At 30.9% G+C, this 14,436-nt stretch overlaps 1 protein-coding gene across 2 annotated transcripts in view; it reads right to left on the reverse strand.

Moving 5' to 3' along the window:
• The window catches only part of LOC118187108 (CDK5 and ABL1 enzyme substrate 2-like), a 105,105-nt gene that overhangs the window by 81,097 nt on the left and 9,572 nt on the right, over positions 1-14,436 (reverse strand). The window contains exons 2-4 of one of the 2 annotated variants that reach the window (XM_035357307.2): positions 11,509-11,636; positions 10,164-10,278; positions 9,992-10,072 (exon numbers count right to left, since the gene is read on the reverse strand). In XM_035357307.2, the coding sequence (XP_035213198.1) occupies positions 9,992-10,072; positions 10,164-10,278; positions 11,509-11,636 (324 nt within the window). Of the gene's footprint in view, positions 1-9,991; positions 10,073-10,163; positions 10,282-11,508; positions 11,637-14,436 lie in introns of both variants that reach the window. The other variant, XM_035357306.2, reaches the window with a different exon arrangement.

Raw genomic sequence — 14,436 nt, forward strand, 5'->3', positions numbered from 1 at the left:
ATCCTATACTCAGGCAAGCATGTTCGTTGTCACTGATGTTATGACAGTATGGATCCGGCTCTTCACCTCTCCCATGTTCTGTGGAAGTGGTGGTACATAAACGTTGTCTTTAATGAAACCCCACAGGAAGAAGTCACAGGGTGTCAAATCCAGTGATTGTGGAAGCCAGCTGAGACATGCTAAGTCGCCAGCTCCTTGACAACCAATCCAATGGTTCAGTAGAATTTCATTCAGATAATAATGCACTTGGCGATACCAGTGAGTAGGTGGACTTGTTGAAAAATGAAGTTGTCTTCGTGAGCCTCGGAAATGACCAGTTTTGTAATATAGCAAGATACTGCTGACAGTTAACCATGTTTCCGTCAAAGAAGAATGGGCCGTAAACAGATGATCGGGATATCATACAAAACAAATTGATTTTGGGCAAATCTCATACATGTTCAATGGCTACATGTGGGTTCTGTAGGCCCCAAATTCGAATATTGTGTTTGTTTACATGACCAATAACATTCAAAGTCGCTTCATCACTGAACACGATGCGTTGTGCGAAAGTGTTATGATTGTCAATAGCATCAATAATCTCGTTACAAAATGCCACATGTTTGAGTTTGTCATCAGGACGCAGAGCCTGTAACAAATGTAACTTGTACAGCTTCATAACCAACTGACGTCTCAAAACACGCCAAATTGTTGTTGTAGACAGTTGTAATTCCCGACTGGCATGATGAGTTAGTTTTGAAGGACTACATTGGAAAGCAGTTTGAATTCGTGCAACATTTTCGTCGGGAACACGAGGGCGGCCAGGACTCTTTCCTTTACATACACATCCTGTATTTACAAACTGTTAATACCATTTGCAAATGTTCCACCCATTCGAAGGATCACTTTGGTACCTTAACTTGAAACGTCTTTGCACTGTAATCACGGAATTGCACTTCGCAAACTCGAGAACACAAAATTATTTCTGCTGTGGAGTACCATTTTAAACATGTGGTAGCTACCACGCAAAACAGAAGACAACTGACATATAGCGGCTATAAATATAAACTAGACTATGTATTCTTTGCACCAATAGCTGAGCCGAGGCGCAGTGATCGATAGTTTGGACAAAATAACACTTTGTAATATGTATATTCTTTTTGAAACACTCGTTACTTCACTAAATATATTGTACTTATTTTAAATACAAAAAATATTATCAATACTAGTATTAATTTCAAAAATAATTATTAAAACAATCTCATGTAAGAATTATTCCTGAAGTTAAATTTTTCCTAATGACTTCTTTTGTATTAATCACATATTTTGAACTTATTATGAAGCAAATGTAATGATTAGAAGTGTAGCAAATTTATTAACAGGCAAGAAATACATACAAAAGATAGAATAAAAAGCAAAAAATATATTTGTTGCCGATTTAAAAATGACAAGTGTCATGACAATTTTTGCAGTCACCACATTTTTACATAACAAACAGTTTGCAACAAACTTAAAACAAAACTATCTGCAAGAGCTTACATGTAAAGGAATTTTAATTTACTTACAACTATTTTTAATTACTCAATAAGAATATCAGCAAGCATACAAAATTCTGAAAAACCACTGTTAAATTTTATGGTGAAAGCTCATTATTTAAAAACCATCAAAGCACCAGTGATTCCTTATTTCAAGTCTAAAGCTTCATCTGGGGACTCTAATCAGTTTTTCTCTTGCCAAGATTATTTAACATTGTATTTTTGATACTGTAATATGCAATATAAATTACCAAAATAAACTTTTAAAGTTTTCAAAGGCACGAAAAATTACTAAAGAAGCAAATTTGACACCCATTTATACGAATACTCAGTACTTTCAAACTTTTTACTGCATTCATTAAAAATTTAGCATTTATTAAAAATAATGACATTAAATTTCTTTTTTTTTTTTTAACATTATTATTAAATTTACTGCATTCAAAGGGAAGGGAAAAAACATCATCCCTAGAATTAAATAATGAAGAATCTGTATGCATGTAAGTATGTATGTTCCTTGCACTGAGGAAAAATGGCGGAACAAAGGTCCATCAAATTTTGAATATATATAGTTCTCCACCCAAACATGTTTAACTCAAAGTACAAATCCTGAATTTATTTCATATTTTGTGCAAATTTAAGGAACGTTTTGCTTAAAAACTTGGTGATATAAAAACTTTATGTAGCAAAGCATAAAGTATCTTATTTCAAATTTAATCCGAAAAGTCAGCAATATAAAAGAAGTATGTTGCCACTCGATAAAACATAAAATATTTGTCTTTTGAATTTAACAGTGTTCATATACATTTCTGTATGTGGAAATTAAGTACTTATAAGTATTTTCAAGGAACAACAATGAAAAAAGTTAAGGACGTATTAGTCAATTGAAACTGAATAAACTAAAGCAATTGTTTACACCTAAACTTCACTTTTGCAATTTGTGAAAATAAAATAAATCTGCAAAATAGGATGCATTATTATTATACAAAATCTAATATTAAACTTATTGTTTTATCTAGATTGCTTTAATAATTATTTTTTATAAAACAAATTCAAGAATGAAATCAACTTCATAAATGTTTTCAAGAAATTAGCATTAAATTATGAAATTTCTTGAAACATTTATATTTTACACTTATAACCCTCCCACATATTTTAAAGAAAATTAGTGACTTTTTATTTACATTTTATCAACAGTATGCTTTATGCTGTTTTATGTCTCATTTCATCATGTACTTGCTCAATCCAAAGGTTTATGCAGATTTTATATCTGGCATAAGTTAAACTGAGAAGTAAAATTATAAGTAGCATGACCCATAACAGAAGCTTGGCTATTGTCTCTATGGCTGCTTGCTCAAAGACAGACAGCCACTGATCAGAACAAACATAAATACCTGTCATAGGTATGGTTGGTAAGCACTAAACGTTAGTTGCACTTTGTCTGACCCAATTAGTGTCATATTGTGTAGATTTGCTGAAGTTGTAACCCAGTTAATATACAGTATTTAATATAAAGTTCCAATAAGCTGCTAAAGCAAGAGGCGACACGTTATGTACTATTATTTTAAGTCTCATGTTGTAAGGAATACAGTTTTATGTTGTATCTTACGTCCACAATAATGATTAAGGAAAAGCAATAACTTTTAAAGGTAAGTAGTAAGTTACAAGTAATTAAATTACATAGTTAGATATCTTTAACTTTCTGAAGCCGGCTGGTACAGCAGTTGTACCAGGAAAATGACCTTCCTTAACGCTGGCTCTGGTACAACTGTCGTACCACCCATTCCCTCCCTATTTTAGAGAATCGCCTAGCTGTAGATCTCAGGGTGGTCCATTGTCACTGCTCAGAATAGCTGCTGGCTACGCATTATGTCCCTCTTCTTATCAGTTTGGCTACATTTTGGCAAAATCCGCAGGTTTCGTCTCGTGCCAATATACTTGAAAATGAAATAGAGGCCATCTCTAATTTTTTTAGTACTGACTTTTGCTATGATTAAAATGTCAGCGATTTTGCACGCTGTTTAAGCTTACCAGATTTAATTCTTTTTAATCATAGAAAATAAGAATAGATTAATTTTCTAGATTTAATGCCCTTCTAGAAAATAGCTAAAACTGCTTTTATCGTTTACTTCCTTTTTATACTTATGAATAATACAATTTTATTTTGACGTTTTTTTCTTTGGAGTGCATAAAACCCTTAAGAACTGTTAACTCTTTCAAAGTGCTTCTATTATATAGGCAATTTTGTCTGATTTATCAGGAGATAAATAAGAGACAATTGAATGCATAATAGTTTTTGTGATTTTCATTCATTCAATGATTTTATTCAATGATTGCTTTCAATGATTTTCATTGACTGTAAATTAAATAAAATCAATTCATCTTTAAACCCTCTTTTCGGATGAGATCTGCCAAAAAGTATTTAAATATCAGTAAAGCTCACGTTACTTCTAAATTGAATCAAAACATCAGTTACATTGTATAAAATTTCGGCCAGTTTTGTTTGCTGAAATTCTTATACTCCTCACGAGATAAAGGGAATTCAGACAAGTTAATAAAAAAAAAAATCTTTAAAAAAGCTTGTTATTTTGTCTGTAATAAGGTGTATGTCAACTTACTATTAAATGTATGAGAATTAGGATTGGATTACAGAAAAGCACGTGAACGCTATCTGCTTAAGGGGATGGATGCTTTCGTGTAAACCTTTTTTAAGAGAAAATTGCTCACATTTACGTTCCTGGCGGAACACTCCACATGTAATCAACCCGTTTTTAGGTTTGATTGGATTAATTTTGTTCGCTTACTGAATTACATCAAATCACACAACAATTACCTGTATAAGGGGAGGGATGCCTTCGCAGAGGACTTTCTAAGGGAAGCTGGCTTGCATTTACGTTACACAAAAACCATGAATCCAACCCTTTAGCCTGGATTCAAACCCGAGCGAGTTACAAGTGTTCAGCCACCTTTACCGCTCTACTGAAGGGCTCGTAAAAAAAACTGATAAAGAAAAAGTATTGAAATAACCGGTTTAATTTACTAACCTATATTTCTCAATCGAAACTACATATATTAAGCATATGAGGGGATTATTTGCGAATAAATAAACTGTATTGCACTTTTCTCCCCTTTTTCATATTACGACGGAATTATTGCATTTCAAAGTTATTTCTCATGAATTAATTTTGCTCCATTCATGATTTTTTATATTTTCAAAGAGAAAATTTCACACTTTAAATAAAAAAATGCACGGGAAGATACTTTATGCAAAATTTGGCGTAAACGGTTTTCTTTTTTGCTTTGAAAATATTCCAGGGTAATCGTTTTCATTACTGGAAGAAATATGAAAAACAGATTTACTACATTGTAAGTGTCAACACCCAGTATGTCCTTATTCTTTTGAAAAATGTGAAAAATTACTCTTTCTAAAATAAATTAGAAAATATATTATGTGCAAATAGAATATTCGTTGAAAATGAAATAGACTTCAACCTTTGGATATAACGATGGTTTTAGATGAAATTTCTACCTATGAAAAGAAATTGATGTATAATTAATTCTTCATGAACATTTAAAACTGTTCTGAAAAATACTTTTGATGATTGCATGTATAGGTCACAGATTTTTTTTTCTCTGCTAACATAAACAAAAGCCAATTTTACAAAGAAAAATTCTCGTTAAAGATATACCTCCTTTGCCTGATAGTCCAACGTAATATTTGTTAAAGTTAAGTGATGAAACGCAACCAATATATCTCAGATTTCCTTTTTTATATTATAATAACAAAATTATCGAAAAAACATTTAAATCTCTGTTATTGTCATGTAAAGCTTTATTATTGCTGCAAGTTCATCTCAAAATCTAATTGTATTGAATCTCATTCTAATCATCTAATGGTAATAAATATTATTATTATTATTATTTCATTAAATTAGTCATTACCATTATTTTGTTAATGAAAATATGTTATTAAAAATCGCATTCCAGCCTGCAGACTTACAAAGCCAGTTCGTATTTATTATATTTTGTAAAACTTTGTTCTTGTTTTCTAAGACAAAAATATGAAATATAAATGAAGAGTGAAAACAAAGTTAAAAAATTCACAAATTATTTATGAGATTGATCAGAAATAGTGAGTGAAACATTGCATACATTTTGTTCTAAATAAATACAGTCAAAAGTCGTTAATCCGGACTCGTCGGGACTTCAGCGATTCCGGATTATAGATCATCAGTTTAAATCTCATAAGATGGCATGCAGAAATTCTAAAATTAAAAATATGAAACCATAATTTATGAAATAAAGAACAATTATGATCTAAAGGGTATCAAAATTTACAAAAAAAAAAAAAAAAAAAAAGCTTAATATTTATTTGTTTACTTTATTAAACATTTCTCTCAATGTAAGCTGTTTAAGTTGCTTCATTTTATGTCATAATACTTTCTCTTTAATTCTATAAAAAGACATAATTTTTTGTTCAGTTACAAAGTTCCGCTGTTCAAGTCTCGTTAATTGCTGTGCCGAGAATACCGACTAACTTGTCAATCGAAATTTTTTCGTTTTCACTATCCTCTCTGTCACATTCTTCATGTCTTTATCCATTTTTTTGCAGTAATTCCACTTTTTGTTTGTTGGACATTGAAACCTACTTTCGTTTTGTAGATCCTTTGGAAGTTCCAGCATCGGAAATTCTATTTGACATAGTCGAAAGTTCAAGTTTACTTTTATAAAATTGCTCTTACAGTCTGCAAAAAATAATAAGCGGGATCCAATTCGAAGATTAAGGAACAACGCAATCATTAACATTAACTGAAATAGATAATTAGATAATTTTAGCTTACACCGTCCGTTATACATTAAACGCGCAGGCGAAAACGTATTCTGCACTTGCGCACACGCATATCCGCAGCAGTCAAGGTTTTACGCGCACACGTAAAATGCCTGTGCGCATGTGCCAACGCGGCGCATGCGCAGAAAGTTTTTAGCTTTGAGGTCCGGATTATAGATCATTCCGGATTATGGGTGTCCGAATTAACAACTTTTGACTGTAGTGCACTGGATATGCATCCAGTACTGCATATTTATTTATGCACTATTTATTTAGAACTTCATTTAAATGAAAGCAAAATAATCATCGAAAAAAACCCAAATCTAGCAACCCATCTACTATGGGAGTTTCGGATCGTGCCGATCTGAAGGCTATATTATGAGAATTTCGGTCCGGTTTTAGAAGGTTAATCATAATAGATCTACATAATCACAATTACAATTTTTCCCCCCTTAATTTTTAAAAAATATCCGTTAAATTTATCTGAAAGGTTTCAGATTTTAAATTACATCTAAAGGGGTGTTTTTTTTAACATTTTGTGTGTTATCTTTATTTATTAAATATCATGTTCTTCGCACTTAAACCATAAAATTCGGTTAAACAGCAATATCGCAAAAGAATTTTAAAATGAGTATATCTTTAGAATTTCCAATACACAGTCTCACGTGTTGAGGATAAAAAGTCCCCCTCCCTGTATGGTGTTGCTATTGCTTGCTTTGAAATCATTGAGTCTGTAATCAAAAATTCGTTAAAGTTTTACAAAATGCAAAACAGATAATAAAACAAATTCCAAATTTGGGTTTCCAGATTCCCATATTCGGCGGTGGAAATGTACGTTATTCAAAATTTGATGGCTCTAGGTACAGTTGTTTTATTATAATGCCAGAAACATACATACGTTTATGCAGATTCTTCATTACTTAATTTCTGCAAATATAATACAGGGCTCTAATATTTGGTGGCAACAATTTGAAAAGTGAACCAACATTTATAGTGAATCAATGCAAAATGCCAAAACAAAATTAATAGTCCTTCTGGGCTAACTGCCCATTTGGACTAAAAAGAACTAAGAACATTTTATAGCAGTTATAATTTATGATATTCATTGTAAAATGATATTAGAATAATTATACATTAAAAGCTGCAAAACATTTATGTTTTGTAGCAACAACAAACAGCAAAATGTTTGTCTTTATAATTTGAAACTTTTCTAGATATTTTAGCTAATTTACAACAATTTTCTTCTCTTTAGCATCTTTTCTAAGTTTATTGTTTCAGTAAACTAATCAAGGTTCCCACTAGTCTCTGCTTCAATGTACCTTTAAAGAATAGTTTTCTCTCTGTTATAAATCAATTTCTTCTTCAATGAGTTTCCTCTTATTTTAGAATTTTCAGATTTCATCAAAGACTTCTTCATTCTAAATAACTGTTTGTACTTCAAATGTATGAAAAAAAACAAAAAAAAAACCGCTAATTTTATTTCTTAATAATATGAGTATTGACAATAAATATGAAATGATATGAGGTCGAGCCGGCAACAGGGCCAGTGTAGCAGAATTTTTAGAATTCAGTGAAGCATAGAGCAACAAAAAATCTAGAGATGGCAAAATTATTTGAATTTAGGGCAGGCATTGAGGTATGTATGGGTGCATTGAGACATATATGATGAATCTTTTAATATATTTCATTTGTTAATGTTAATTCACACTCAAAATGGCAGTCATAAATAGCAGACAGAAATTATTTATGAGTAAAATTAAGGACCTTCAATCGATTTTGGACAAAACTAAGAGCTTTTAAGGACAAAAAACTGTTTCCAAAAATACCTAAGGACTTTTCAGTACTTTTAAGGACCGTACAATTGGAAAGAAATGTGTCGCTACTGCTTGAATTAAAATATTTTTACTTCCATATGGCACTGTGTTCAGCAAAGCATAAGATGGTATTTAATTTTTCTTTCAAATTTATTCACTTATTAATTAACAAACTAAGTGACTTAAAAAGCAATTAATGCAGGTTCATTTCAATTATTATTAACTGCTAGCTGGACCTGTGGAATTATATTAGCTGGATTCAATATAATCATTACACAGTTTTTCTTTTTTATAATAACTATTTTAGGAGGATGGTCAAGTAAGCAGCTGGTAAATATAATATCAGGTACTTGCATGTTATTTGTCATCAAAAACTTTATTTAATTCCAAACAATGATAAACTGCCAATAAACGTCTGCCTTCATGTTTTTAACTTTCGGCATATTCTTTTCAAGCAGATAGTCAGTTGGATATCAAATAATGGGGAAAAAACTGTTTTCAAAACAATAGCTAGACAGAATCCAGCATGGGGAAATCACCAAATCATTATTAAACCTCATATTACCTCAGCATAAACTGAATAACTAGTACACATACCCCTTTGAAAGTTATCCTACCCTCAATTTCAATAACTTCATTGTAGTTGATAATATATAAGCAGCATGTGTGCATGCATACCTGTTTTATTAATAAAATAATCAGTAATGTAAGCATGTGTGCATGCATATCTGTTTTATTAACAAAATAATCAGTTGTCCAGTACTGATAGCTCAGTACTTATGTCTGTATATATATATATATATATGTTGTAATTTACTCTGTAGGAGGAATCAGCTTGCAGTTGTGAGGAAGAAGTTGATACGAAACCAAGTTCAGCTAATTATCATCTTTATTTTAGGCCTACTAGAATAATTCCTCTTAGACAATATACTCTGTAATCACAACAATTAAGATAATTTCTTATTTACACAGGTCAATGGTGGTGAAACAAATTTAGACGGACAAGCAGAGCACAGAAAATAATTTAGCACTGGCGGAAGCTAGGAAAGGAACGATGGAGTTTTCTTGTGCCAAGAGTATTTATACTAAGCCTGATATAATTGTAGAGAAAAGCTATGATTGATTAATTTTAGGTTGTTACATAACATAGAAGGATCTCAAATTTGGGAGAACAGATGAATTTAGGGGAACAGCACCAAATCTAGAATCATTAATTTTGAGGTCGCCAATTATTTTTAAAGCAGCTATTGTATTTTCTTATACCTTACATATTTATATATATATATATATCATTTTCTCTGATCATTGAAATCAAATGTTCTTGTTTTATATTTAGTCATTCAAATTTTGATGTTTTATAAAGCAACATGAGTCTCTTCAGACGCCTTTGTCTATACTGATTTAAATTAGACTAAAGAAATTTGACCAGATGACAGAAATTTATTTACAAAATGATACCTAAATTAAAATTCTAATATGAATTATGCAGACTGGGAGAATGCATGGTAATTAATATTTTTAATTTTGTATATAATTTTACACAATTGCTGGAATCATTCAAATTACAAATATACATGATTTTTCTTAGAAAACTCTCTTAAAAAATTAAGAGTTATTCCTTTGCCCTTTTCTTTTTTAAATTTATTTCTGTATCTCAGAGATACATGTGTTTAAAAAGTGCTTGTGCCACCAACTGAATTTAAATTACATATATTACTGATTTTAGCCATTGTTTAATTTAAAACATAAAAAAATTCCCACTTGCATGGGTAACAAATCCTTGAGAAAATATAACTTTTGTAGAATATATAAGAATTTAAAAAAATAACATAGTTTACTTTGAAGACCCTTGAGATTTACTAAATGGCAAAACAGAAAACATCACAAATGGTGATTTCTTCCCACACACTAAGACCATCCTGGAAAAAAGAAATACAACAAATAAATCACATTTGATAATAAGTAAATAAGAAAAGTAATTAATATTCCTACTTCTAATTATTGCAATACCTTTCAGCTTCATTCTTATATTCATTAAGACTTTTGAGAAACTTGAGTTCTGCAACTGTAAGAAAGGAACATTCCGACGGGCACAATGATGCTTTTCGACTTCGACAACCACCAGCTGCTGCATATAATATTTACATATATTACTTATTATAAATACTTGTAGTACAAACATAAAAATACTTGTAATACTAAAAACAAAGATATAAACACTAGGATGGCTTAAAAATTGATGGCACTTATTATAATATATTATTTTGAATTTTTGTGTATGTAATTAACTACATGAATCAACAAATTTTTTTTTTTTTTGCCATCATTCAATATAGAACTTAGAGATTATGCAAAGACATTATAAAAATTCATCCTACTAGCAGATTGTTATCAGTGAAGACAAAAACACTTTTCAGTTACTATGATATTTTTTGCTATTAAAAAAAAGAAGCTTAATGATCCTACTGTAACCTGCGATATTGAAGATATGAGGAACAATAGATAACTATGCAGCTGAAACTGGTTTTAGCATATTTGATCTGGGGATACAAATGTTAACAGAAACTGGAAAATCAATCCTTTGACCAAGAATAAGACATCTTTGTGCTCAGTGCTGTTGAAACCAAGCCTATGGCAGGTATCTGGCTGTTGTCGGTGAAGGCTGTATGTTTATAGGCCATAACAAGTCACCATCGTATCTAGATGTTATATCCTAATGCCCTAAAATAATATTTTAGGATCTGACAGGAGCAAATTTCTTTGAAGAAAATAAATTCTGTAGACTATTATTAGTTAATTCCAATGTAAGGTATATTTTACTTTTATAACAGTTATTTTAAGTTTATGCCTCTTTTCTGTCTCTCCTAGCTTCAGCTTACAACTTCCTACCAGAATGAGTTTTTAGGACCATGTGTTTCTGAGACTCCTTCTCCTTTATTTTCTTCTTTCTTGGTATTTCTTTCTCCTGATGAGGAGGGACCTTTAGCTGCCCTCGAAATCGATTGAGTGTTTCATTATACTTACGCTAAATACAAGGTTGTTTTTACGACTTTGATTAAAGCTTGTCCTGTTAAAATTTAGCATGCCATGCAGGAAAGCAAGACAAAAGCCAAAGAATGTTATTCAGCCCACGAGATTATAATTCAGCCTATGGTATTGTGATTTTAAAAACATACAGGATCGTGATTGACAGTAACGTGATTGTGATTCAAGCTTAGAGATAATATAAGAGAATGGCTTTTATTTTGGAAAATAATGGTAACATAGAAAGGAAATTTGCATACTAAAAATTTTTTTATTTCAAATAAGACTATTTTACTCATTCAAGTAAAGTACAAAAATCTGTTATACATACCTAAACTTTCAGTGCTTTTCCCTGATGGTAATCCATATGATTCTATTGATTTCTGATGAGTTAATTGTTTCCTTTTTTGACTTAAGTTACATAACCGAGTTTTTGCATCAGTCACAAATTTATGAACTCTAAAAGAGAACAGAAACAACCAGTTTAACAAATATCAAGTTCCAGATATATATATAATAGAAATATAAAAAACATTAAAAAACTATTACTTGTAACTCATAATAATAATTTACATATGTACAGGGTTCGTACACATTTCTGCACAAGGAAATTAAGTACTTTTAAGGACTTTTAAGGACCATTAATGAAAAAAATTAAGGACCTATGAGCGAATGGGAACTGAATAAATTCAATTAAAAATAGTATATCTATGCCTGAACATGAGTAGGATGCATTATTATTAAACATAACTTAATTAACATAATTATTAATATGTTTCAGAATAAAATTAATTTTATGAAATTTATCAAGTAGCATTAAATATTTTACACTCATAATGACTGGACATATTTGAAAGAAGATAAGTGACATTTCAGTTACCATTTACTAACAGCTTTTTTTTTTTTATATCTCATTTTGTCACACACTTGCTCAGTCTAGAGGTTTAGTAAATAGTAAGTAGATTTTATGTCAAGCAGCATATGTTAAAAAATGAGCATTAAAATCAAAATCAGCATGATTCATAACAAAAGACTGGCTGTTGTCACCGCTCCTTCTTGCCTATAGAAAGACCTGTTGATCAGAACAAACCTGAAAGGCCTGATGTAGGCACAGTTAGCAAGTTTTGAAAGTTAGCTGACCTCTGTCTGATGCTGTTAGTGTCGTAGCTTCATGTAGAGTTCCAGGGGTTGTAACTCCCTTATATATTTTAAGGTTCTATTAAGGAACTAAAGCATCAGTGGTGATAAGTTGTTTTGCATTAAGTCTCACTAGATGCAAAAAATAAGTTTTCACATGAATTTTTATATTTTTGTGTTTTACCTTGTGACCATGGTAAAGGTTTAACAAGTTGAGCCTGGCATCGAATTTGCTGTCCTTTCCGTTCAGCCGGCAGCTATCAGTCGGCGGCAATATTGCGATCAAGCGGTGCAATATTGCCGACTTAAATTATTCATAAATTATACAAAAAGGAAGGAGATGCACATAAAGTCTGAAAGTACTGTTCGAAATGTTATGATGACAATTTAAAACTATTTGGATGCAAGATAGCCAAAAATGTTACCAAAATAGTTGTTTCAAATTGTAATATGTGTAAAGTTAAGCCATATTTTTGTTTAAAATGTTTGAATAAATTCCATTAAAACTACATTTGATCACATTTCATTGAGACTATACTTATTTTTTAACTTTAATACTATCGGTCACGCGGACCGATGCCAGCCAAACGAAAATTCCAGTGCCAGTTCTCAGGGACCGACGCCGGGCTCAGCATGTTAACGAACGGCAAAAACTTGCTTTAATATAGAGAGATAATTTTTAAGAGAATGCATTTAGTTATAATCAAATTAGGTATTAGATAACCTTAGTCATTATGGATTTACAGAGCCACTATTAAATTAAATTTATTTTTTAATAATATTTGTTAAAAACAATATTAATATCACAATCTCATAAAATTTCACAGTTTAAAACAGTATTAGGATAATTACACATTAAAAGCTACAAAACATAAAATTCAACAAAATATTTATGCGTCTTTTTAATTTGAAGGCCTGACACATTTTGGCTAATTTATATCGATTTCCTTCTCCTTAAGCATGTTTTCTAACAATTAGAAATTTGTCTCAATATGCAAAACAATGTTCTCATTAGTTTCTGCATGCTTTATCTCTTAACTGCCAACCTCTCCACAATGTTCTACCTATGAGGGTTTACTTGATCTGGTAAAAGTTAAACAGTACGTCCCCCCCCCCCGACAGACGTGAAACAAATTATCACTATGTCTGAAAGTAATTAAAAATCAGATAATAAATTTCAATAAAGGTTTAAATAAGCTTCTTATTCAAAAAGAACTTGGAACATATAGGCCTGCTCTTATGCTAACAAAATCAATTACAGTTTGTGGTGATAATAACAAGTCAAATTCAAATTAAAAATATGGACTAGTGGTTAAAGACTACACAATTTAATTTCAATTTAATCTGATTCAGTAACTCTTTTGTCATAATAAACTCAAATGTCAGCAGCACTAATGAAAAGACTAATAATAACAAATTATCAGAGCTGGCAGAACTAATGCAGGGAGCAAGTGGAGGTCAGAAACACACTCGTCTTACACTAAAAAAACCTCAGTTTAAAAACTGTCTGATTTGCATTCTGGTGAGGAAATAGAAATGAGAAATTATAATAAAGGCTGAAACTGTAAATAACTGGTTAATTTACATAATAATAACTGTACATATCTTTGAAGAATAATTTTCTTTTTCTTTACATATTTAGCTTCTTTTTTCAACACGTTTCCTTTTCACTTTAAATTTTTGGGATTTAATTAAAGACTTCTGTTATTCTAAAAGGCTAAATGAATTTAGAATGTATGGATAAAGCTGCTAATTTTATTTCTTTAGTAATATGGACATTCAGAAGAAATATGAAATACATATGGTAAAGTCTGGTCACAGAGCTGGTGTGGCATAATTTTTAGAATTTAGGGACATACTGAGCAACAAAATCTAGAAATAGCAAAACTTTTAGAGTTTAGAGCAGGCACTGGAAGCAGAATTTCCACAGAGACTGTGTCAGGTGGCAAAATGCCTAGTGCCAGCTCTGTGTATGATGCATTAAGACATATTAGATGAATCTTTTGAATTGTCAGTTTCCAATTTCTTTATTAATAAAAAATTTCCTTTCTATAATGGCTGTCCATATGATAAGATTAGAAGTACTTTTGATATTTTCCATGCTTGTGTCTAGTGAAAAGTA

The sequence above is a fragment of the Stegodyphus dumicola genome, chromosome 1 (genome assembly GCF_044657685.1).
Source record: "Stegodyphus dumicola isolate Sdum_Otavi_A_Nest chromosome 1, ASM4465768v1".
Classification (NCBI taxonomy): Eukaryota; Metazoa; Arthropoda; class Arachnida; order Araneae; family Eresidae; genus Stegodyphus; species Stegodyphus dumicola.